This window comes from Aptenodytes patagonicus, chromosome 1 (genome assembly GCF_965638725.1).
Source record: "Aptenodytes patagonicus chromosome 1, bAptPat1.pri.cur, whole genome shotgun sequence".
Taxonomy (NCBI): domain Eukaryota; kingdom Metazoa; phylum Chordata; class Aves; order Sphenisciformes; family Spheniscidae; genus Aptenodytes; species Aptenodytes patagonicus.
In genome coordinates this window covers 83,771,658-83,799,094 of record NC_134949.1, presented here as the reverse complement: position 1 = coordinate 83,799,094, position 27,437 = coordinate 83,771,658, and the positions used below count along the sequence as shown (strand labels likewise).

At 39.8% G+C, this 27,437-nt stretch overlaps 1 protein-coding gene and 1 long non-coding RNA gene across 2 annotated transcripts in view; one reads left to right on the top strand and one right to left on the bottom strand.

The window, feature by feature from the left end:
• NTF3 (neurotrophin 3) overlaps window positions 1-5,949 on the top strand; it is a 52,829-nt gene extending 46,880 nt beyond the window's left edge. Inside the window, exon 2 of the mRNA XM_076328787.1 lies at window positions 4,487-5,949. Within this exon, the coding sequence (XP_076184902.1) occupies window positions 4,487-5,281 (795 nt within the window). The 3' untranslated portion in view covers window positions 5,282-5,949. The remainder of the gene's footprint in view (window positions 1-4,486) is intronic.
• The window catches only part of LOC143155811 (uncharacterized), a 53,271-nt gene extending 33,192 nt beyond the window's left edge, over window positions 1-20,079 (bottom strand). The window contains exons 1-2 of the long non-coding RNA XR_012994475.1: window positions 20,042-20,079; window positions 8,101-8,204 (exon numbers count right to left, since the gene is read on the bottom strand). This is a non-coding gene — a long non-coding RNA (uncharacterized LOC143155811). The remainder of the gene's footprint in view (window positions 1-8,100; window positions 8,205-20,041) is intronic.
• Between the last annotated feature and the right edge of the window lie 7,358 nt (window positions 20,080-27,437).

Genomic DNA, 27,437 nt, shown 5'->3' with positions numbered 1-27,437 from the left:
CCTTAATGCTGACTAGGTTGTGTGTCACAGCTGACCTGACAGCCCGTGGAAACAGAAACTAAGCTCAGGTCCCAGAGCTAATACTCTAGCACAATCAGGTATCAGGCAGAAAAGAAGTGGAAGCAGTCACTGATTATGCTCTTCTCTATTTGTATCTAATAATATTACTTCAGCTGATACTGGGCTAGGGAGCATGCTGCTGGGCTGTGCTCTTATTCTGAGCTCACCATGGAAATGCTTGCCAGTGCCTGTTTGGGACCCAGACACAGGCCCCAAATACAGTACTCCAGTCTGTACTTCCTGTAGGAGTGTAAATAAATTCTGTCCATTTCTAGGACCATTCATCACACTTAATTGACTACAAACAGTCCACAAAGACAGCTAAAATGAACCTTTTTCAGGGATTTACATGTGGAAAATTTCAAGAACCTTGAAGAACAACAAAAATATCTCACAATATGCAGCTAACTAGAAAAAGTTTGGCTTGAACAAAATTTTTCTTTCTACCTGAAATGAATAATTTTAATTTTAAGAATTTTTAATGAAAGAACAGAAAAATTCATGTGAAGGACTAAATTCTTGGGGGATTTTTATACCATTCTTCAAAAGCCTAAAGAAGGAGCTATTGCTACTCATGCTGGAGTAGCTTCTGCTAAGGTCCTGTGCCCCAGGAGCCTGGAAGTTAGGTCAGTCTTCTCTTAGACAGGATACCTCTGTTGAAATCTTGCCTCTGAATGCAAGTCTCCTCTGTAGACAACTTACTCATTATATAGTCGCTTGCTATACTGGGTAAGCACTTTTTCTGTTTTGTGAATTATGTTGTGTAATTTTGAATCAGGTCCAGAAACATCAGAATAATTTGCTTCGAAAATATGAAAACGTAAAAATTTTGATTTTTCTCTCCTTTGTATTGGTTTAACAACAATAAAAAAAAAAAAAGAAAGTAAAAAGTACAAATTGCAAATTATCCTCAATTTAGACAGGCACAAAGTTCCATTTGGGGCAAAGAGACATTTATCAAAAGCAATATTACCCAGCCCTGCAAACCAATGCACTTTTAAGGTGTCCTATACTCAAAATAGAGCCAAGGCTATAAACCAGATGCAGTTTCCCAGTGATGTCCATTTCTCCTGGCTAGAATAGTGCCTTACACATATTCTGAGGTGCTGGACTTCACGGGCAGCCTGACAATTTCAAGTCATCAACTGGAATTTCTGAACATGCCACTTATGAACCTCCTAGGTGAACTGTCTTGGAGGAACTCCCTGAAAACTGTAATCTCATTAAGCGTTTGCATTTTCTTTCCAAACTTTGCACCCCAAAACATCCCAGAAAAATGTAAAGATTGGTTCTGAAACATTTTTACTTTTGCAGCAAATAATTTGCCAAGTACAAATCAAACTACAAGTCAAATTTCAGAGTAGTTTAACACCCTTCCCACCAAATCCACAAGACATTTTACGTTAGCTTCAGAAAAATACATTTAAACATTTTTTTCCACTAACAGGTTTCCTCCATGGATGAGAAAAGTAGTTTATTTGAACTGCTCTAATTCTGAGGTCCCTAACCCTTCCTTTTTGTGTGCAGCATGACATTAAAGAGAGTCTGCAGGAACTCCAGTCTTACTTTTCCCACCTCGTCACCTGCTCCAACTTGTGTATTTTGCTAGTGCCACTTAGTTTTGAAACTAAGCAGACCAGTGATTACATGCAGCTGCATGTTGGCATGAATAATGCTTTCAGCTTTTGAGCTGAGCATTGTGAGAGCTTTGCTCACCATCCTATGGACTTGTATGTCATACTGCGTGTGGGTTAGCCCTTCTGAGTGCTGTAAGAAATCTGCTGAATGACATCTGTTTTATAATATTTTTACTGTTTTTAAAAGCACATAATTTACTGAGGGAAGACCAAATTGCACAGGAAGAGGTCTTTTTATACAGCACGGTCTGGGCTCTGAGATCCATCTACATTAAGTTGGTATTTGTTTAGGTATGACAGTAATTGTATGGTAACTGAAAATCTTAGATTTTTTTTTTTCCAAAGCATAACATAGCTGCAAGTAACAGTCTAGTTTTAGGTGAACTCATACTGTGACAAACTGAGAATGGAGAAAACACATTTCTTGTCCATAAAAGGACAGATCACACATCCACAGAGGGTAGCTCTGATTTTGCTGCAGTTCCAAGCTATGAAGTGGGGACTCACTGTTGCTAAAAGGAGTTTTGCTTAGAGAGGATAGAGGATTCTCCAGTAAAACTTTTTCATTTTTTTTCTTTGCCTTCTTAAATAGAAAATGGTTTGCCTTCTTAAGCAGAAAATGGTGATTTGAAGAAGTGGAAAATTTTCTGTTTAAGAGGCCTGATTTCTCTGCAATTTCTTCTGGGAAAAACACAGAGTACCCAGAGCATCACTAGCAGGTTGAGGGAGGGGATCCTTCCCCTCAGCTCAGCACTGGTGAGGCCACATCTGGTGCTCTGTGTCCAGTTCTGGGCTCGCCAGTACAGGAGAGACATGGACATACAGGAGTGAGTCCACAAAGGTGATTAAGGGACTGGGGCACCTGTCATTTGAGGAGAGGCTGAGAGAGCTGGGGCTGTTTGGCCCGGAGAAGAGAAGGCTCAGTGGGATCTTATCGAAGTGTAGAAATACCTGATGGGAGGGAGTAAAAAAGATGGAGCCAGGATCTTCTCAGGGGTGTCCCAAGAAAGGACAAGAGGCAATGGGCACGAACTGATATACAGGAAATAATACTGAACCATGAGTTGGTTTTTTTTTTTGGTTTGGTTTGGTTTGGTTTTTACTATGAGGGTGGTCAAACACTGGAACAGGTTGCCTAGAGGTGCTATGGAGTGTCCATCCATGGAGATACTCAAAACCTGACTGGGCAACAGCCCTGTGCTAGCTGCTCTAGCTGACCCTACTTTGAACAGTGGGATTGGACTAGATGATCTCCTGAGGATCCTTCCATAGAACATCTGTTCTATGTTCTGTAACTCTGTGCCTTCATCCTAGAGTGGTAGTGGTCTGACATGTAGTGGGGTGTTTGCAGTGCAGGAGAATCAAGTTCAAGACTGTTTTGAGTCACTTGGAGCAGTACTACAGCCAGGGCTTCCCACATGGTATGAAAGTGCTCAAACATAAGTTTAATATTTTCTCCTTCAATCCACTACTTGTGCAACAATTTCATTAAAATAGGTGTGCTTTGAAGTGATGGTTTGCTTCCATGATTTAGTATTTTACATTGAAAATTAATTTCATTTGAATATAAGTGCAAATACAAAACATACAGGTATCCACAAAGAAAAGAACACCTTCTTAGACAAATGCTCACAGTTCTTAACTACAAAAACAGGATGACAGAAAGATTTAGCCAGAAATGACAAATGAGCTTCTAGAAGATGCTCAGAAGCTAGAATTACAAGGGCACTACAAGAATCCATATGGGCCAGTTCATGGCAAAGTACAGTACAGAAAAGAAGCACAATTTTAGGTCCAGTTTTCAAAATCTTGATCTTGAGTTCATTTCAATATTTTTGAACAAGATTCGTCAGTTTTGGGGGGGGGGGGGGTGTCCCCCCATCTGTCCTTGAATATTTCTAACTACAACCAGTTTTGTTCCACTTCATATAAATGTAATGAAGGAATTTCATTAAAAGCAACAAAAAAAAAAACAATCCCCAACCCTGCGAACAACCAGTACAAAATGGTCTGTGGATCCATCTGAACTTCTCACTTGTATTACAAAAGTCTAACTACTGCTTTCTGAAGTTCAAAATATAAGAAACCCCACTTTGCTGCTTGACTGCATCCTTTTCCTTCAAGAATACTTTCCCTTATAGCACCAAAGAGAGAAAGAGAAAGAAAGAGCTATTGAAACACAGTATTTATTTCCCAGTATATGATGATGCTTTTAAGGTAAAGTTAAACACAAGCCATTTGATGAATAGTAATTTGAGGGATCCATGAGATGTCAACACACAAAAATTGACATACTTAGTAAAGTCAGAACTTCTTCATTTTACACCATTAGATAATCTTCTACTCTGCATAATCTTGCACTTTTGAAACTAAACCATGCTGTAGAATAGACTCTGTGAAAGTAACTTGTCCTCTCTCTGCTGCCAAGACCTGGACATACTATCCCAAGAGTAGCTACCTACCGCTGTAGAGAAAGGACCTAACTGACATATCTGCCACTATACATGGAAAGAGGAAAAGTGAGGTCATCCTGAAAAGAGGAAAAGTGAGGTCATCCTGAAAAGTGCATGAAATATAGATGAAACACTGAAAAAAAAAGTCAGAAAACAGTTGCATTCATTACAAAATATAATGAAAAATTATCTTAAAAGAAACACATGGCCCATCTGTATCTATAACATGCAGAAGATGTAAGACATATTAAAAACAAATCTGAATTTTCATGTCTACAGCATCTAGTAAACTTCCCTATTTAATTGTTTTTATCTTGACTTTCTGTTTCTTTGCAGATCTTACAGGTGAACAAGGTGATGTCCATCTTCTTTTATGTGATATTTCTCGCTTATCTTCGTGGCATCCAGTCTACCAACATGGATCAAAGGAGTTTGCCAGAAGATTCAATAAATTCTCTTATTATTAAACTCATTCAGGCAGACATTTTGAAAAACAAGCTTTCTAAGCAGATGGTAGATATTAAGGAAAACTATCAAAACACAGTGCAGAAAGCAGACACTCAGCAAGACATGGATGGAGACGAAAATGTGAAATCAGACTTCCAGCCAGTTATCCCAATGGACACAGACCTCTTAAGGCAGCAGAGACGCTACAACTCTCCCCGAGTCCTTTTGAGTGACAACACGCCGCTGGAACCACCGCCGCTGTACCTCATGGAGGATTATATTGGAAATTCGGTGGTGGTGAACAGAACCTCCCGGCGGAAAAGGTACGCGGAGCACAAGAGCCACCGAGGGGAATATTCCGTTTGTGACAGTGAAAGTTTATGGGTCACAGACAAATCGTCTGCGATCGACATTAGAGGACACCAGGTAACTGTGCTGGGAGAAATTAAAACAGGCAACTCTCCAGTTAAGCAATACTTTTATGAAACGAGGTGTAAAGAAGCCAAGCCTGTAAAAAATGGCTGCCGCGGCATTGATGACAAGCACTGGAACTCCCAATGCAAGACATCCCAAACTTACGTTAGAGCACTGACTTCAGAAAACAATAAACTGGTAGGCTGGAGATGGATAAGAATAGACACCTCTTGTGTGTGTGCGTTGTCAAGGAAAATAGGAAGAACATAAATCTGCATCTCTTTGCTATATAAATTATTACTTTAAATTATATGATATGCATGTAGCATATAAATGTTTATATTGTTTTATATATTATAAGTTGACCTTATTTATTAAACTTCAGCAAATCTACAGTATATAAGCTTTCTCGCTCAATAAACAAGAGCAAAGGGTGTGTGCCTCTGCTGTGGGCAACTCCGGGTTTTTTTTAGACTATGTTTGTGACACTGCTTGTCGGCAGCATACCGTAACCTTACTGTAAAATCTGTGTAAAATCAGTATTTTTCATTCAGTATTGTCAAGCCAGTGACTGTCATTTAGTAAACTTGTTAAAAATCAGATCAATGTCAAGTTGTGTACATATTTATATTCCCCACTCTATACATTCACATTTAATTGGATGCAGTGTTGACTCCTCACCGCCAAAACAAAAATGGACCAAAATACATGTTGTAGCCTGCAGATGATGTCAACGTTACAGGCACCAAGTAGCCATAAAATACAATTTCTGTGTATTATTATGCCAATTTTACCATTTTCCCTCTGTTAGCATTTCAGAATGACTGCTAATAATCCAGCAACTTTCGTTTATGTTTTTGAAGCACATTTGTTTTGCAACTGTTTCTAATGCTGCCAGTTCATTGTAGAAAAAAATATGAAAAAAATCTAAAATATTTGTAGCAGAAACTTAGTGAAGCCAAGAACCAATCTAAATTGATCATTAATATAATATATAAAAGATGATTTCTTCAGAATTTACTATTTATTGTGATCGGCCTCTTCTTCCTCACATGAATCAATTATCTTCTGTTTGCATTATTGCATCATTCCTCTCTGTCTGAGTTTTTAAAGTAGAAACAAAGCTGGTGGTGTCTTAACATTAAAAGCACCCTTGGCTTGCAAACTGTAGTAAAGAAAGATATGATATCCTGACATGGATATCAAAGCCACGTACCTGTGCGAAGATATTCTTCTCTTCAGCAATCCATTCTCCATTTTTCAGTGAGGGAAAAATGTGTAGAACTGCTCGACAAACCTGGTAGCTTTCACAGGGACATGAAATAATATCTCTTTTTGAGCAGTATGGTGACTAAAATCCAGGTAGTCCATAGTTATAATGAAGTTCTTCAATTATACGGGTGGGTTGTTACTTAGGACAGAGAAATGTACTAGCATATATATACCTCAAACTCTTCTTTGTATTGTCATGTAGCTCCACTGGGGACAGTAATAATTACACTACATGAAGAGATAGTCTATTATACAGTAGCTGTTTGATGCCCTGGATGGGCTCCCACTCCCATAAAAGTAAATGAAAGTCTTGTCATGGATATCAACAGAATTAAGATTGGACTGCATATGTTATCTGTGTCTAGCTAGATCTTAACACACAGTCAGAGCTGAAAAATGCCAGCCATTCAAAAAGCATTACAGCTGTAGTGGTCTTACGTTTTTACAGTACGGCTTTCACTGTTGTAGCATGTTCAGCATCGCAAATGAGAATGAGATCAGAGCACTCAAAACCAAGGTTGCAGGATGCCTTTGTTCATAGAGTTTTCAATACTGGAGACCCAACTTCAAATCGGCAACTGGTCGTCAAAGGCAGCTAATTGTGTGGTCTCCCCTAATCCCTTACAGAGAGCGCTACACATCATAAAACCATCGGAGAACCGGACAGGTTGCTCATGAGGCCAAGCACTGGAATAGCAATGCCTCTGAAAGCCACGTTGGAGCATGTAGGTATAATTCTTCAGGGGAGGCCATAAACAAAGGTTTTGAGAACCATCTAAATTTTCAACATGAGGCCAGGGTATTTACCTCACAGGAAATATCATCACCTCACAGGACTGAACCCTAACTTTGCTTCAAGGTTCGATACCAAGGCAATAGTTAAAAGGAAAGAGACTATGTAATATAACAAGGAACTTGGTATCTGATAGATCTGACTAGAATTTTTCCCGCATTCGCCTTCCTTGGCAATCATAAAAAACAAAACAAAACAAAAAAAAAACCCCTCAGCAGAAGTTTTTCTAGTTTTACTAGTAGGAAAGTTTAAGTTTCAACAGGGAAAAAATGACCCCTACCCATTAATTTTTCAGCTTGGAGGCACAAGCATATTTTTCCAAGTACTGTCCCACTGAAAATTTTTGCAAGTTAAAAACCTAATTTTACACCCTGAATTCCCAAATAAAGATCATTTTCAGCTGCTGTGAGTAATTGAGAGCAGATATTGTCATGGATCATTAACTTCAGAGATCTCCATTCTTCAGTATGCCAGATAGGTCTATCTCCATATGAGAAGAGGAAGTAAGAAAACTGAGCTTGGTTAGTCACTGTTGCTTACAGACCCTATACCCCATTAATTAGAAACTACCTTGTTTCTACAGTGTGGATGCCACACTTGTTTACATCACTGTAAATCCAGAGAAATCTTATTGAAGACTGGCGAGAAAATGTAGGTTTATAGCAAAATAAACAACATCAGAATCAATCTTAATGCCTTTCTTTCTGCTCACTGAAAATCAAGGGAGGTTCATTCTTTATAGGTTCAAAGAAAACAATTTGTCATTTTCCACTGTAAATCCAGTAACATTTGACTCTTTGACTCTTAACTTTACCAATGCACCAAGTATTTTACAAGCGGCCAGCAAAAATGTATCGGAGTAAATACAACGCCCGTCATCTGAAACACATTAAACGGGAAAGAAGCATGGTGCGCAAGGTTATTAGATCGGCTGCCTCTCTCCCACCCCAGTATAACAATGAACGGAAGTGTTGCCCTCTGGATCTGATCCAGTTTCCACTAAAGTCAATGGAAAAATTCTCACCTTCTCCAGTGGAAGCTGGATCAGGCCCCGAGAGAAGAAAAACCTGCAGATCTCAACCAGAGAGCGGAGCAATCGCACACATCAGTTACGCGTTCTTGTAAATCCTGTGTACACAAAAGATGCTGTATAATTTTGTAACAAGTTTGTAAACAAAGCTTGTAATAAATTTGTTAAGGCCTAATCCTGTTTTCACTGTAGCTGGGGATGGTTTTATCGTCAACTTCGGTCATGGCACAATGAATTCAAAGTTCCTATCTGAATTTTTTGTATGTGTGTTAAGTAATTAAGCAAAATATTCAGCTCACAATGCTAGTTTGAGTATTCTAAAACTCACTCCCATTAGGCAGCTCAGGTGCTCTGTCAATATTGTTTTGCCAATAGATCATTATAAACACACATTTTATTTAGCTTTTCTCCCGAATGACTGAATGCTATTCTGAAATTGCCTGTCTGTGTCAAACTGTATTTTCTCCATTTTTTCCCTAGTTTTTTTACAGTCCATTTAGTAACAGTAAAAAATGCTCCACTGAGGTTTTGGGAAACCATCTGCATTTATTTTATCACCTTTGAACATGTGTTCAGGAATGAAGTCTGTGCAGAGAGTTTACTGCTACCAAGAGATTTGTGCGGCTGCACCAGGAAGAAACTTTGACTGGACTATACAGAGTATGTGCTCAAAACCACTCTGCTCATACTCTGTTATTTCAATGCTTTAGCAATCAGAGTCTTTTGCTCAGCTATACATTGTATATCTGCAGACAATACCAAACAGGAAACAAGTCTGATTGGGAGTTCCAAAATTAAAAATTTAATGATAATGACCTGCTATTTCTGACCTTTCAGCAAACGCATTTGCGCAGCAAAGTAAAGCGCATAACCATTCATTTCATTTAATAGAAACATTGTGGCAAAATCAATGGGATTCTGTGTTCTCCACGCTTGGTACGCGTATGTAATTCATCATGCATGTGGTGGGGGGGCCGAGGGAGGAGAAGGAGAAGGAGAGGATAATAAGCACTACAGCTTGTGAGAAGTAAAGAGCTGTGCTCCGGGTTGGAGCATTTTAAAGTGTGGAGGGGTTGTTTTCTGAAATGCTTTGCCTGTATTTTGTTACAGCAGATGGCAGAATGACGAAGCAAGCACAGATGTGGTGTAAAAAAGTCAAGCAATATGAGGATAACAAAACCTTTCCTGGGAGAGTCGGCCATTCGCTACCGCTGTAGGTCCGTGCAGTTCTGTGCAGGTTATTGAAGAGCTCAGCAATGACATTCCCAGTTAAATTATTTAACTAACCTCTGTGGCAAAAAATGTATTTTTTCCTGAAACTTATTACATTAACGAGCTGGATAATTTTTTTTTTTTTTTTTTTGTAATCACTGGCTGCTTTGGTACCTCTGATGAACAGCAAATGATAATGTTTTCCATGAAGGTCCCCAAATATAGATTTCTCCTTTGTTTTACTGCTGAGCTTTGAAGCCAGTGGCACCTGAAAGCCATACTTTCAGTACAGAACTGGCCTTTTGATGTCATGACCTCATGTTTCTGGACATTTTGATCACAGGGTCCTATTTTGGAGCCTTTAGCCACACAATTAGGTGACATCATGATCAGGCTGCTCTAAATCATGCTTGAGAAGTGGCTGTGTGCACAGCGGCCAAGGAGCAAAAAGAGAGTGAGGCAGCTCTACGCCATCTTTACGTCCACCTTCCCAAATCTCCTGCTGTGCTTTCAGTCTTGAGCTGTAAGTTGCATAATCAAAGGCTGCATAATCAAGGGTTGCTTCCTGCATGTCCAAGGGTTGAGATGCCAAGCAGACCTTTGACAGAAGGACAGTTTCTGTTGTTACTATTTGCCTGTGTCACAGGGAGGAGAGAGCATCATTGATAGACCAGCTACATTATTTGTAAATTACATTGAGACCATTTGACAGAAAACATTAATGTGTCCAGGGGAGGCTGCTAAGGAAGAAGATAGGATGATCCTTTTCTCTAAGCAAAAATATTTCCATGGAGGGTGGGAGAAAAGGAAAGTAAGTGCTGAAAAAAACAGGGAGTCATAGCTGTTGGGTGGCAAACATCTTACAGAGATTTAGGAAAGCAAGGGAGAGAGATTGCTCAACTATAACCTCAGATGAAAGACTCCTTCCTGCTATGATAAGGGTTAAAGAAATACCACTAGATCGTCTGAAACATGTATTTGAAAGGAAAATGAACCTCTATTAATTGGGGTCAATCCCACTGCATTGATTAGGAATTAACTATGCTCACTGAGCACAGACAATGAAGTCTTGCTCTCGGTTAGACCTATGCAGCCCCTGTTATCAGCGCTTAGGACTATGAAGCTGTTAAGTGAGGGCAGAATTTGGCTCAGAAGGTGTTAAATCCAAACTGAATGCATAAGGGAGAGCCTAAGTTGAAAGCATTATCCACCACACAAAACAAGCCAAGGTTTTAACATTGGTGTCATAAAAATTGTTCATTATTTTGTCTAGTTCCAGGGATTTAAGTTTTAAAATATGTTTTGAACTGTCTGATATGACCAGTGCACATATATTTAGCAGCAATTTACAAAAGAAAAAAAAAAAAACCAACAGTAAATGGAAGTATGCAGTAAAATACTGTGTCTAGCACTGTAAATAACTGCTGTTGATTCCCATTTATGTTCTCAGTGTCTGAGAAAGGAATTTTAATACAAATCTTGGTTTTGTTTTACACATGGTATTTTGTATAATAAGCACCTCAACTTACTGCTTGTAGATGTTTGTGGTGTGCAATCTTTGTGGACAATGGAGCAGAAATAAGGGTCTAAAGTTGCTGGGCAATGTAAAAGTTTTAAGTCTCACATTTGTACAGTAGATAGTTAAACCAAACATGTGACAGTGACAGAATCTGCTTCTCAGGCTCAGAGATTAAATATGTTTTAAAATATCGAATGGCAGCTTTTGTCAAGTTATTACTAATATCTTGAATCAGATTCATATGTGACGCAGCCCACTGCTTATATGGAGTGCAATTTTTTTTAATCTTTGTTATTGCACAAAGCTACTAAATGCGATTCCCATTAAGTTCAGAATATAGAAATTTGTTCATTTCTACACCGCTGACAGAGCATCCACCATAACCCCAATATATGAGCCAAATCACAGGTCGGAGTACGATCCCTGAATTTATGCCCTGAGGAAAAAACTTCCAGGAAGGAAATTTTTCCATTCTACAGAGATTGAGAGCTCAGCTGCCACAGTCACAGTGTCTATGCCATAATATCACAAGGACCTATGTTTGAAGTCTTGAGGAGGTAGAAACTGGCCGACTGGAGGGCTGAAGGGTAGAAGAAGTGGGATGGGTGGGGCAATAATTATTACATTGGTTCCTTGAAAATTGGACCCCTCAAACACATAAACCAGACTGTACAGCCATCATGATCCTCCTGATCTCAGGATCTGACTCAGAGGCACATATCCCCTAGGTCAATAATCTTGGCCGTCTTGGATTCCTGAGACTTGGCGTCAGGACATGGTACTTGTCCTAGGCGGGGGTAAAGGTGAAAAAAATCCCTTCTCCCACCATAATCAGATAACGGCAATTATGCAAAAGGGAGTTCTCATGGGAACAATTTTGTCTCAGACTCCCATGGCTTTTTGTTGTTGATTTTTTTCCAAAGAAATGGAAGAGAGAGGTTCCTGAGAAAGGTCTGCTGCACGGAGTTTTCTCAGAGGGATATGACAATGCTGGAGAATAGAAGTTAGACAGAAAGAGGAAAATTCTCCTTTAGTAGATTCATTCAGTGATCTATTTTCCCTTCAGGTTTCCTCTTACCATGTTGGTGGTTCACTACAAAAATATGTGGTGAAGTCTTCTGATGTAGATCCTGTTGCAGGGAGCGTTTATATGTGAGCAGGAAAGAGGAGCACCGCAGTACCATGACTGGATTGAGGAGAGGGGCTCAGCCGTCTTTGTGGCACCTTCCTCTCTTTTTCTAAATGCCATGGAGACTGCGGTGTGTCAGTGGCATAAAAATGGAGAGCAATAGCAGTATAGCTGCACAACAGACTTCCCCATCCACAACAGCCAGGCAAAGAGAGCATGAGGTCAACTCCATCATCTTACAGGTTGATCCTGGGACAGGTCCTTCATCTCCTCCCGTGGAATCTTTGAGGAGAAGAATCCATGCTGCCATTTCATAAATCAAGTTTAAGAAATATCAAGGCAATCCTGCAATGGCTTGGACCTGGGTCACACAAAGTGAAAGACTAACGAGGAAGGCAAAAGTGGGTGGGGCTTTTTTAGCAATATTTACTCTTGAACAGTTTCAGTTGCATCCAGAATGAACAGAAAAAGTCAGTCTGAATAGTGGAAAGTGTTTAAGTCACCCATATAGTTTTAGGGGGAACCACCACAGACACAACTAATAAATACGTAACTCTACTCTGATCTCATGCAGGTTTAATGTCTGACTTCAGTAGGATTAGTCCCAGTTTTTACTGACACAATAAAGCTTGAAATTATGCCTGTGACATTTTAAAGCAGGTGGTGAGCTCTGTACTTGATCAGACTCTCAATTTCTATATACCACATAGCCGCTGCCTGCATAGCTACAGGATGAATACCAATCAAATTATTTAATGTGATAGATTACAAGGGACCTACACTTCTATGTTGTAGCAGCCTTAAACTACATCTGCTCTGCATAGGAGGAAATTGTTGTGAGATCTCAGATTGATTCAATGCAGTTCACCAGGTAAACCCAGGGGCTTTCCATGGCACCAGCTAAATAGTCTCCCCTGAGAACCACCATGCAAAGCATTCAAAATTAACTTTACTTCTTGCTTCAGATGTAACTTCATTGGACCTTGTTTTGCTTGAAGAAATGATGAGAAAGAAGTAAAAGCTAGACTTGCAGGTACTGGCATTCAGAATTAAATTCTGAAATCCGTAACTATTGTCAACACAAGAAACACTGGAAAATTAAGATAGCACGTGCACACTACAAACTCTGTGAAGATGTCTTTATTTAGAAACAAAACTGCTTTAGACAACAACAATCTAATTTCAGCTAATACAAAGAACCCAGTCCTGCTGAACAGAGGTGCCCACCTGAGTTTCTTTTTAATTCACCGGAAACTTCACATTTTGGCTTTCCCAAGCATTTTTCAGTAAGCAAATATTGAGAATAATTAACATGATAACTTTTACTACATTAGAAACACTTGAGAACTACAATCTGAAATAAACTGAAATTATTCATTCTGGGAAAACATCACATCCTGAATTTTGTAGCCTTTACCAGACTTCAGTAATGACTCAATTTGCAAACTAGGGCATACAGCTTGACTTTGTGGGCTTAGAAAACTTCTTTGAGATTTTTCTCTTTATCTGCTTTTCCATAAAGTCTTCATATATACCAAAGATTTTACAATCCCTAAACATAATCTGAAGCGTCCGCTTCTGTCAGCCCTAAGGTAATTAATTATCCCATGAAGTGTTTACTAAATATTCCATTACCCCAAGCACTGACCTACTCAGTAGAGACAGTGCAGGCTCCAGAAGTGAAGCTGGTGTGAATACAGCAAATAACACAGAAGCTGATACTAAGAAATTCACTGGAAAGCCAAAACTGGAGTTTAACAAGGACAACAATAGGAGAGAGAAGCAGCAGCTGAGGAAAAAAAAAACCGAAAGTTTATAATCTTAAGAAAAAAGATCAGCTGGCCTTTGATAATAGCAATAATTTCTTTTTTTTCTCATAGGGTTCATCCCTCTCTGATTACTGCCTTGTAAAATCCATTCCTTTCCCATGAAAGTAAAATATAATAGCTTGATCTGAAATTCTGTTGTCAGGGAGATTTTCATGCTTAAAACATTTAGTGGGTCTCTGCTAATAATCAGGGTAACCACTCCTAACAAATTCCTCGCTTAAACCTGTAATCCCACTCTGTCCATCTGGCTATGGGAGTGGTTTATAGATTCATTCTTCAAAAAAATACACAGTCAGGATTTACTGAGAGCCAGTTCCATAGCTTGGGCTGCATTTAAGTGGATTTAGTTCACCCAGCCTGCTTGCATAGGTCTTGATCCAAAATAGCCCTTAAGCATATGCCTTATTTTAAAGAGAAGAATAGCTGTCTTGAAGTTGGTAAGATTAACCCTGTGCTTAAAGCTAAGTGCATGGTCAAATGTTTTTATGGACCAGGGCAACAATAGGGTTTCTTAGTGATTTTATTACTGGAAATAATAGCAATTCACTAAAAAAACCAAATGGAACAAGAATATGAGCAATCCTAGTAGTTCCCATACCATAAATTTTGCTTAAAATTCCTAGGAAAAAAAAAGCACAACGAGTAATCTGTAAACATTTAAGACCTGATCCAAGGTCCATGGAAGTCTGTAAAAAGCTCCATAAATTCCAGTGGGTCCTGGATTATGTGCTTAATAATTGAACCATGATCAATAAAATGCCATGAATTTATAAGATAAAAAAAAGAACACACCAAATAAAACTGATCATTTGGGTTTTTTTAAATCAAAGAAAAAAATTAGCAGATAAAGTAATATCTAGAGTGCAGTAAAGCATTTGGCACTACTTCACAAATTCTTACTTGAAAAAGTCATTCAAATAGACTTGGATATGAATGCAGTCACCTGGACGGGGAGCTGGGGAAAGGAATATGAATTACATGCAAAGATAACTGGAAATGTGCTGAACCAGGGGAAGAAGTCATTCAGTGGGTAACTGCGGAAACAGCTTTAGACCTGGGGTGAAATTATCAAGACCACCTCAGTGACTTAGGTGCCCACACTACTTGTTTGAAGGCAAATCGGACACTTCCTTTCAAATGAGGGGTTTGGCAGCAGCACTGTCTAAAAGGTGCTGAGGAAAGAGAAGAGAAAATGTTTTGGGTAATAATTTGAGATTACTTTCTCCTTGCTTAGTGACTCTTACTCATTTAGCTGCTCAGAAGGCTGCTGCAGCTGCAGATGAATATTCTAATCACATGCCCAAAGAAACTTCCTTGAAATTTCTCTGGATTTATCCCTCTTACCATTAATATACCCTATCCAAGACTTAAGCAAATTGCTACAATGAGGTCCTAAGCCCTTCCGAGTCCCTGGTAGATGGCTCCAGCAATTTATGGAAGATTTAAAGCAAACACATGGAAAGCTGAGGGATTCCTCCAGCATAAGACTGCTTATCTAGAATTTGGACTGAAAGGGTCCTTGGCATAGAAGTCACGTTTCTTCTCCCTACATAGTAAGTGACCTAGCAGTAGAGTCACCCCAAGCAAGGATGAGCACTTTTGCCCTCTCATACTGCTTTGCTCAATGTACGTTGTATCCAAAAGGGAAGAAACTAAGCATCATCCACTTACAAATGGAGTGTCTTATATGCAGTCAGGTCCTGTTTTCTTGCCTTTCCCCTTCTGTTGGTAGCTGGGCTCAGTATTGCCTTAAACTCAGAGTCCAAAAAATTTATTGCTCCCATTATTAGAAGACATTGTTGCTATAACTTGGGTGGCAGAGAGCGGGACACACATCTGCAGTTTGGCCACCCCAGTTCACATTCATGGGCACTTTTCATCAAGGTGCCTGACTAGGTGCTGTGGGGCCAAGGCACATGCATCCCTTCTAGAGGAAAGTGGGTCAGGCCTAAAGTAGCCTGACGAAGTAAGGTATCAATTGTGCAACACGATTGCCCCAACTCCCTCTCCCAGTTTCACACATATGGGAGAAGTTTTACAAAAGTGACATGTAGAAATGTAGAGGTCCTTAAATCTACATCCACTGCTGTCACCAACAGGGGAACCCTGGTAAACACATCCTAGAAACAAGCAGTGGTGTGCCACCATTTGCATTAAAAATAGCTGATGCCAGCCTCCTGTTTTGCTGGCAGCAAGTGCCATGCAGACGATCAGTACAGACTTACTTCTGTGCCCAGTTCTTGCTCAGCCACAGTTCTTGATGGTTGCTGGAAGAGGAACGTATGACCTGCTCTTTAGGAGCAGAAAGGCAAGTACTTGTTAATGCGGCACTTTGGAGATCTCCTCCCCACCCAGTGCAAAATACTCCAGCACAGACACTACTTCATTGGCAGCAGATGGAGGAAACAGGCAAGGACACTTTTCAAACATTCAACACAGAATTTGGTTAGGACCATGGCAAGAGATTCTGGGAGATTCATGGTTCTTATTGGCAGAGGAGACTAGATACTGGGAGAAATGGATGAACAAACATTCACCTTCTTCCGCCTCATGTGATCTCACTAGTACTCCAGATGCTCATGTGGGATGATGAAAGTACTTGGGCTATTTCCTTTCTGCATGTTCCTGTGTGGCTCCTTCCTGCATTTTTGACTTAAATGCTGTTTAATGTCATCCTCGCTGTCAGGATAGGTGAGCATCCTTCACTGTGGAGATCCAGAGGTGTTAAAAGAAAAGGACTAATAGCTGTCACTGAAGCTGACAAACTGCTGTTAAGATAGCACTAACCCTTGCTTTCACATGTCTCTCCCCTTCGCAGTTAATTTCTGGTTCAGGATGGAAGTGTCTGTGTTTCCTGGCTGCCTCGGAGGGGCTGGGCAACTGTCACAACTAATACAGGGAAGTCTGTTAGGTTATATGCCATGTACTTAAAGAAAAAGTTACCATCTCAAGACACAAGAAACAACTTATTCTCTAAAAAAAGCCAACCAATTCTAAATGAAAGTTGAGCTATAGGGTGCTACTCAGGGTAAACCAGATTGCTGTTCCTTTCCTTCCTAATTAGTTCTCCAGATTAATTTATTAGGCTGTCACCCACATGTGAGGGACTCTACGGAAAGGTGGCCAAAACCAGACTGTGAGATGAATTATTTGGCCAGCTGGAAACAGCTTGTATGCTGCAGGCTGGGCATCCCTGTCTTAGGGAGTGATAGATTCCATCACAGACTTAAAAAGAGGGACAAAATGAGGATATATTCCTTTTCTGTCAGGATCACAACCTCATTTGCAGACTACTTTGCTTGTCTTCCAGCCCGATGTGCACTGACAGATTAAAACTAGGAAATACGTATGAGGAAAAGGGGGATTGGGCTAATTGAGAGAGATTTTTGGCACTATCAGAGTCAAGTGCTCAGAAAACATGAATCGAGCCCATAAAGGAATAAGTTTGCCCTTAAAATAATGAAAGACATAATAGTTCATCACAGGTAAATATACATTTATATACTTGTTGATTCCCTTTTGCCCTTGGTGCTAGACTGACTATGAGATGGCTGTGATTTTTTTTTTTTTTTTTTTTTTTACAGACCTACTGTAGTCTGCCATTCCAGAAGCCTCCCATGGGCTGGAAGACTTGTCCCTAGCACAGTTTACCTACAAATCCCAGGTAGGTAACGGAAAGTGGCATGGACTGAGAAGCACAAGACAAGCATTTTGACTTAAGATATTCTGTGAAGAGGAAGTTCCATGTGTTTTCAGCACAAGCGTGAGCTCTGAAAATGAAGTTAAAGCTGTCAACGCTGACCGAAAACTAAAGGGCTCATGCAACAGCATACATAGGAGATGGAAATCCCAGGGCAAACAGCTTCAAAGAGTGAAAAAAGAGAGGGGGAGAGAGAGGGAGGGCAGGAGAGAGCAAGGGAGGAAGAGACAACTTTTTTGGACATTTGGCAGTGGGGACAAAATGCCAGTCCTCAAAGAAAAATGTGTAGTTTACAATAGAGATGATGAATTGGGTACAAGACAATCAACCATTTCTGGGCTGGGCAGGGGACAGGATAAACTAGCAAGAAGATTGACTAAGGTTAAGGAATGGTTGAGGCCAAGAAGCTGAAGGCCACCCACGCAGATCAAATGGGAAAGCGCTAATGGGAAAGACATTTTGCAAGTTAAAAATATAACCAATTCCTTAATCTGGGAACACAGAGCTGTAAAATAACAGCTGTACAGCAAGGCAGAACAAAGTTTTCTTCGGTGGTTGAATGAAAGGTGGTTGAATGGAAAGACACTGTCTGCTTTATCAGAAATAGGCCCTGCCAGGCCCTCAGCCAGGAGGGCTTCGTGTGGAGAAAGGCAGGTTCGCATTCCTCCGAGATGGCAACACAGCTCTGTCCCACAGGCCAGCGCAGCAGTCTTCAAAGTAACAATGAAATATTAGACGTTTTAAAAGGATTTCCCACTATATTGATGTTGTTCCCATAACACAAGCCAAGGAGTAGGAAGGCAGCACATCAAAACACATTTGCATGCACTTGGAAACAGGCGTCTCTTCTGTACCACATAATGTTTTCTACTGCCTGTAAAGGCAACATTTGGACTGCAAGTCCATGGAAAATCTTCCTACAGCACCTGCACCAAAGGCAGGATGCTGAGAAAGCAGCCTCCATTGCCGACGGCGTTTGAAGTAATTAACAAAACCCACAGGCATGTTGGACCCTGTAATGATGAACACTCCGGTTCTGCCCCAGTGTTCAGCCTCACCACTTCCACTGCTACGAGGACAACACCTGGCCCTACAGTTTAGGATTGCTATGACTGTAGTGGCTGACCCAATGTAGAGCATAGACATGAAATATACTATGATTCAGTCTAATTGTATAGCACTCATGCATACTTCAGTTCAGAAGTACAACTAATGCAATGCAGGCAAGATGTTGTTACGGCTCTTGCAAGGAGTTAATTATTCATCTGCCAGTGTCACCTCTGCTTGAGAGTGAGCACTGATAACACCCAAAGCACCACAGAAGACCCACAGGTCACAAGATGCAGGTGACTGCAAGCTCAGGAGCTGAAAACACTTTTTGCACTTCCCAACCATCACATTTTGTAGGACACAGTCACTGATACTGTCTGTCTCTCGGCACTCTTCTTTCTGTCAGCTCAGTGTTCCCCACTATTACGGCTCTTAAATTTTTCTTTCAAGCTGCGGTACATGACAAATGCAAAACAATGACAACTTCTACAGTTTTTTGTCTTACAGTCTTATCAGCTTTTCCAAAATCCCCTGCAAAGCTTGGAAGAGTCACGAAGCAGAAAAAGACCATCATCTTGCAGTGTAATGACTGACTGCTTTATGACATAGTAGCTACTACTCACATACTCCCCTGGGATAAGGTGTTGGCATACCGGAAGAGAAGGGTAGCTTGCTGAGCTTACTTATGAATTTCCTGCAGACTAACTGCATTCATACAAGAAGACCGTGTAGATCCCTTGCTGCTTCATCAAACATTAATTCTTATACAAGCCTGTCAGTTCTTTCTATTAAAACTTCTGATTTGTGATGGAAATCAGGCTTCCAAATTTAGTTCCTTATCTTTCCAAATACTGTTCTTTATTATTCCAAAGTTATTATTCCAATATCGTTATTATTATTGTATCTTTATTATCCCAGTGTTATTCCATATTACTCTTCAGGAACTAGTTCTAAAGCATTCAGTGGCATCCAGATTTTTAGCTGACGTAGTATGATATATAACAAGGGTGGAAACATTTACTGCTACTATTTGGTGAATGAAGGCATGATAGAGATCTGAGAACAGCTTCCACTGACATCTGTTTGAGATGTAGCATACCTGTTAGCTATCCTGTCTCTTATCACCTTCAGCTGCTACCTCTGCCTTTTATTTTCAAATCCAAGAATACTGCAAAATGAAATTTACTTATGCAATAAACAAGGCACCTGTCTTGCACCTGTTTTAAGTATTTACCAATGACAGTGAAGCACTGAGCTGCCTGAGCTAGAGAGAAAAACAAAAATATTACTTAAAATTGCAAGGGAAAGAGCCCAGGGAAGACTGCTTAATCAATGTAATCTGGCAAAGTGCTGCATACTGGAACAGACCCTGCTCTTCAGTACTGGCTAAAGAATAGAGACAATTTTTCAAGGCTATGGACGTTCTTTTAATACTAGCAAATGATGTGTTACAGCATTTTCACCATGATCAAACACGAAAGAAAAGTCAGACTTACCGCTGGATGAACCTTTTTCAATCACATGTGTGAGATGCAGGGATAAGAAGGAGAGGGCTGTGGAAAAGCATAACAGGTACTAACCAGTTAGGAGGCAGAACAGGCACCCAGCAGTCAGCAGTTGCAAAATGGCTACGGTAAGACTGGAGCAGTTCGGCTCTGTAAAACTTAAAGGGCCAGATTTATGCAAGCACACTGGGGGAAAAGCCTGTGTAAGAGCATAATTCTCCACTGGGAGAAGGCAGGCCCCAGTCCCGGAAATATTTAAGCATGTCCTTAACTCTAAGCATATGAGTACTCCTATTGACTTCAGTCTGTGTATTCCTGTACAAACAATTAAGCATGTGTATAAAAGTCTGCAGGACTGTGTTTACTGAAATACAAAAAGTTACCCAGGAAGGCAATGCTCTAGCATAGTGCTTGTTACAGTTTTATCACAAAAGGAGTGGGGTATGGTCACAGTTACTTCCCCCTCTGGTGAGTTACTCTGATCACTGAATAGTGTTAAGATACATTCTAGGAGTCCAGAAAGAAAAAAAAAAAATACAATGTGCCCTAAAAAACCTCTAATTGTTGCAACAAACATTGCTCATGTATTCACTCTAATATTTCTATTTTATTCAGTATAATACCCATAATAGGCCCCCATCTAATTGAAACAATTCAAAAGCACTTTGGACTGGTCAAAGTAAGTGAAAGTAACCTCAATTACTGATTTACAACTACCGCCTCCTCTATAACTGAATCACAGAGATGCAGTCAATAGGATGACAATATTTTTAAAGTGAGAGCAGAAACACCCCAATGATAGGGCAGAGGTATCTTTGTTGGCTTACCATTGGCAAAGTGATCTTATGCATACCCGTGCTCTGTTTCAATTTTCTGCTCTTTATCGAAGGAATTATAACATTTTCCTCACCTGCAGCATTCAGTGACTTTCATGATTGATAAGCATTTCAAGGGTTAGCACTTACTCTTACAATGACCTAGATGGGAGGGAGACTTTAAAAACAGAAGACACCAAAGCAGTATCGGAGGGTTTCAAAGCGGGGCTCCCTCTTATCCTTGCTGCGCGAGATCATCACAGCATGGCTGCATAGGATAGTTGAAGCCTATACAGTGTGCCCAGCCCTTCGTGCACTGCAAAGACACCCTGAACAATAATCTGAGGTTTCCTTTCAGGCATGCCAGGTGGTATCATGACTTTGGGACAGTCAGCAGGGTATTTCTGCAGTTATGTGATATGAACAGGCAACAAATTTTGACTCAGGCTTGCTCTGAAGTAACTTCTATATGGTCACAGGGATGCAGCTATTGGGTTGCTGATGGGATTTATTTGCTTATATTGAATAATATAAGTAGTTAAATGTTGACAGAATTGAAACCCTATTTTTTTGCATATTTTTCCCTATGATTAGAACCTAATCTTAGCAGTTTTCCTAATGCCATCATTTTCCTCCTGTCACTGAGTTTATGCTATACTCTGCTCAGTTTTCCACAAACATGAAATCAACATTAGAGTCTATTGGAGATATTTTACTTTGTAAAACTTCATTAAATTCGTATCACCAAATAAAACCCTGTATATGCAATAACTCTGACTTGCACAGAACCCATAAACCACTCATCTTTGATTGCCTCCAGACATAAGAGGCTATGACCTTCTCAAACATCTTAGCACCAGAGGAATTGCTTTGCAAGTTTCATTTGCTACAGTATGTTTCAGGAAACGTGGTGAGTCTTTCCCTACTAATTGAAATGTCCTGAAATGTTGTGAGACTCATTCTGCTCTTACTTACACCACTAATTTGTATTATTTCACAGTCATCTCAATGAGGGTTATACCAGACTCCAATTCCCTATGCTTAGTCCCAGTAGTTCCCACTTCACATTTTGAGTAGCTGTGTGGGTTGTAGCTTTTTTACAGTGTGTCATTAGCATGATTGATTACATGTTATTAACATGTCATGAAAACTTGCCAGATGTAACTTAAAATTGGATTCTTAATTAATATCTGGGCCTGAATCTGCTTTTTCTTATACTTTGTTTACTCTGGAGCAGCAACTCTGAAGGCAATGTCCATTAGAGTGAGATTAGAAGGGATCTGTGGGCTGAATCCTACTCCCAAGAACAACTCTGAAGATACCGGGGTGGAGTGACAGACACTGAACATGTGGCAATTGGAACCTGAATTTTGCTTTTAATATTACACAATGGAAACATTACTAATAAGGTAAGCTTCACCTATTCTGTAATCAATTAATGGGGTTAGGTTTATCGTCTCAAGACTCTTTAATAATAGAAATTCAAAGGCAATCACTTAAGAGGACTTCTTTATACCCTGCCATTAAAACAAAGGTTCCTTGTAAGGCATTAATACAGGTGGGAAGAATTTACCATACAGGGATAAGAAAATTAAACAGGAAATGTTCCAATGATTATTTTAAATGTCTCTGAGTGAGGTAGCAGATAAACAGGGCTAAGGAACTTCAGAGAGTTTGAAACCTTTTGCTTTCTGAGCCAGACTGCCCTTTCCAGAGACATACTCCTAAAAAATTAGGTACCAAAAGATTTATTAGCTGGAGTGGGAAAAAGTTTTAAAATATTTTTCTTCATTCCTTTAACATGAAGCAACTCAGAGTGTGTGTGTCCCTAGACATGAAGGCAGAATAAGATTATTATGAGATACAACTATGCTTTGATACAACAACTCACTTTATAGCCTGCTATAAAGTTTGGTTTAATTGTTTAAAAGCTGGCTTTGTGCTCCCTTGAATATATGTAGATGTAAGATTTTGTTTAAGTAAGCATATACTTTTTTTATTGTATTGGACCTTAGAAACTCATTTGCTGCATCAAATGCTATCATATCCCATATTAGATACTTATACTACACATACATACTGATGCCTGGTGTGCAGCTTCCTGCAGCCAGGGACATGTCAGGCAATGCTCTATTTAGCATACAGTTGTCTGGTGGTTATTTTATATTATGTGAAATTGCCTCTTCACTGTTATTATTTCCAAAGGTAAAAAGGTTTCTGTAAAGACTGTTGGCTGAAATTCAATGTGATAAGGAATGAGATAAAGTAGTTGGCAGCAGAAACCTGTTATATTTGCAAAAGGAAAAGTGAGGAAGCAAAAGAAGTAGCCCTGATGGAGGAAAAAAGAGACACTATAGAAGAGATTTCCTGTCTAGTGAAGACAATAGGCACTTGCTTGAGAAAGCAGAGCAGAGCAGACAACAACAGGAGAAATGTTTCCAGTGGTTCTCACAGAATTGGAACACAGAGTTTTCTTTGGCAAATGAATTAGCTGCAAGAGCCAAATGTCTTCAGAAACAGCTTATCCTCTGGTAGCTGTCTTTTGCTTAAACTCTCTAAAAAAGCATCTGTAAAGCACTGTGAAGCATGAAGCCATTCCAAATGCAATCAGTTAGATAAGGCAGTGTCCATTCCAGCTTAGCCACTTGTTCTAACAAACTTAGTAATTTAAAGCTCTGTGGAGAAGAAACTTCAGGCTGCCTGCTGCACGACAGGACATCATGGATTAGGTTCTTATATACAGGCCAAGTGGTTTAGCAAGAACTCAGCCAAGATGCAAAGACCAAAGGGAAAATCCTGCTTTTAGATCTGCAGGGCTGATCTCAGACCCCCACATCTATGAAATCAGAGCGCAGGTCTACTGCTGTACATATTTTCTCCTGTCTGCATTCCTGGGAGAAAGCATCAAGTTGAGAAACAGCGGTTGCTTGCATGGAGTTTACCCAATTGTTTTCTGTATCTGACGTTTGATGAGAGGACGGAAAAGGCTGAGGGACAAGAAACATTAGCATCTAGCATTCCGCAAGAAAGAGCTATTCTTCAAGGGCACACATCAAAGTTCCCAGATAGTCACATTTTAAATCTATTCCTTACAGGGCAATGATCTGATAGAATAGGAAAGTCTCTGGGGACACACTGGTTCACAAGAGGAAATTAATGACTGGCATGCAGCTTATACACTGCTGGTTATGTCCTTGTTTGTCAGCTACCAGCAATACAGGCAATTAGGAAAATTCAAGTCCAGTTGAAGCCTGGATACTGGTTGCCAGCTTGGCACTAGCCTCTCTGCTGTTAGGCCTTAGTTGACAAAAAGACCCAGTTTTAGAGTGACTCAAACATTTTACCTCTTATATGTTTTATATAAATGATGAAAGGCACTGAAACAAAAAAAATAATTGCTAGAATGTCTTTATTATTACCTAAATGGACTTGGGGTCATGGTCATGTATTCTATTTAATTCAGCACTGAAGTATAATTTCAAGAACATAAGTGGAAAAAAAGAAGAGTCATCTGAAGGAAGATCATCAGACTCCACTTACATGACGACTTACACTTATGCTTAGCTTCACACAGTGCAAAAACAGTATATGGTGACACTGTTCACAGGTTTAAAATGATGTCTGGAGATTTTGTAGGATTAGACTCCTCATTTGCTACTTGAAGTGGAACTTCTGTAAAAGTCTTCGTATGTTGATGCATAAAAATGAAATACATTTTTAAAATTGTGAGGAATCCTGCAGTAACCTAATGAGCAGGAGTCTTTTCATAAGAGATGGGCAATAAATAATAATTTCCTTATTTTCACATGTATTATAACTTTCTCTGAAATAGAGAAGTGTGAAATTAATTCTCCTTTTTAAGCTAATATTTTGCATCTGTTTTATTTTCCCTCTTTTGTCTTAGCATTGTCCATCTCTATTATAAGAAAACTTTTCAGATGTGAGACACAATGATTTATGCTCTCTTTAAAGATGGAAATCCATGGAAGCTTTGTTATTTGTTGTAAGGGGGCTAGGAATTCACCTGGAATTTATCTATTTATTTATTTTAATTTAGGTATGCATAGCATTTCATGGGAAAGAGACAGTGGTATCCTTGTCAGACAGGGCAGGGAGCTAGCTCGGGATGTAAGGACTGTCCCCCTCACTACACCTCAGAATACCACATTTCTGCCTTCTCGTTATGTGCACGGTTATCAGAACAGAAGATGTGTTCCCATTTTGCATATTCTAACTTTCACCACTTCAGTTTGATTCCTTTCCCCCTTCCCCAAGGGACTTATAAAACAATCATGACATAACTATTGTTTTTTGATACCTCTGTTTCCAAGCCATGATGCTGTTTTGGTAGATATTACAGTATAATTGGAATGACTCCCCTGTAACATTGTTGTGGTCAGATTTATTTATTCAGCACACAGAGTGAGTGTTCAGCTCCTTCTTACTGTGCACAGAACTGCCAAAACCATTCAAAAAATAACAGAGGACATAAGCACCTATATATGCTACATTCTTAAGGTGAGGATACTCTGTAAAGGCTTTAAGTCTGCTTAATATGTTCTGCCTCTTGGAAGTCAAAACAAATATTTAGTCCTGAAAAGAAACAACCAAGTATGCACATCTTGGATCACTGGGCCAGTTCCAGGTAACGTGGAAGTCAATGGAAAGACTCTCCTTGGCTTCAGTAAGGTTTGGGTCAATATGCAAGCCAAGAAAGAGTACAAAGGATTGTCATAATAGTTCCTCTCTTCTGATGGCCAAGCTTCAGAGATGATAAGGGGAGTTCTGCAAGGCTTTTGGCTTTCCTACTCAACTAAAGAGTCTATATTTGGCAATGGAAAATAGCCCTATTTAGAGCATTTTGTAAACAATGTTAGTTATAGGCAATGAATTTTTTCCACTGCCTATATATAGTTATCTGAAGCACTGTTATGTTCAGGTCAAGAGACAAAAAGTTATTTAATCTGACTTAGGTTTAATGCCACATTGAATTGCTTTAACTCACCATTGAGAAGCAGTTGTACTCCATGAGCAGTTTTAATGTGCATGTCCCTACAGTATTGTTAAGAGCACATCGAATTTACCAAGATCAGATTACCTATCAGTAGTCGGCAACCTAGAAGTGTAGCCCCAGGCACAGACAGAGACCACCTTTGAAATACATGTAATTCCACATCCCAAATGAGCTGGATACAGCTTCATGGGGTGTTGATTCTCAGTTAGGTAAGGGGGTACATCACAGGAAGACCCAGACAGGCTGTAAGCATATAGGGCATCCGCATGGCCACAGGGCTCATCTTAGAGTATGCCATGCTCCTGGCTGCTCCTCGGGCCGTGCTTGTATATACACAGCCAGTGAGAACATTGATACTTTTTGCAAGATGAGATATACCTTGATCTGTGTAAGGATGCCAGATTTAGTGTTTTTAATGAAGAATGTTACTCCTGAAGCAGATTTCAAGGGAATAATCACTTACACGAAACTACATGAAATTTTCTGTATTCCATTGCCATGACTACTGGGTGGTTACTCAAAGGTATTTGATTTATTACTCTTTTCTCTTTAGTCACACCAAACAGGAGCTAGTATTTTTGTTGTCTAAACAATAAGTCAGTCAATGTTTATTAGTAGTACCTTAGTCCTCAGAATCTGAACTAATATCCAGGCACAAGGCATTCCACAAACATAAAATATATTATATATAATTTATGTATGTATAAATATATATTAAATGGAAAAGACTCAAGGTGGAAGGAAAGGAACAAAACTTTTCCACACCATTATATTCAATTATAAAACTCATTGCTGTAGGATATCACTGAGGCAAAACCCATAGATGTATTCATATAAGAAAACTATTCATGGAGGCTGGCCCTATTGACAGATGTTTAGCACAACGGCTTAGATGTCTGTTCTGGGTCATGATGTCTCCAGAAGCAGGGAAAATGTTTGTGTTTCTTTTTCATCTCCCAGAGTATCCACTGAGCCACCACTCAGTATGGGCTACTGGTCTAGATAGGGGGGTTTTTGGGTTTAAGTCAGACTTATGTTCAGCAGGCAGTGATAAGTGAAGTGAGTTGTTTGAAGACATGAGGAAGCTTAGCAGCAGATCCAGCTACAGAACCACAACCTCTAAAATCCCACTGTTTTGCCTTTTCTAAAAATCTGGTATTATCCAAAGGCCCGTGAGTGCAGCCAGGGCTTTAGGAATCTTTTATGGATGACTAATTGTTCTCCATTTGGTTACCTTACTGAATTATCCTAGTATTTTATGGTTCCGATACACAGAGTCGGAATTAACCTTGTCCTCTCTCTTATGTGAAAATACACAGAGAAGTCCTTTTCAGTCAATATGTGACTTGTTCTCTTTGACCCAACAGGAAATATTTCATGTGAAGTATCTGGGAAAAAAGGGGAAGGCAGGGAAGAACTAGAGCCACAAAACCACCATGGGAAGATATGCACCTGCTTTGGTTTTCATCCAGTATCTCATGAAGTACATACAGGTTTCAACCAGGATGTGAAAACAAGGGTTCGTTACTCCTCTTCCCACCCCAAAAACAGCTCACAG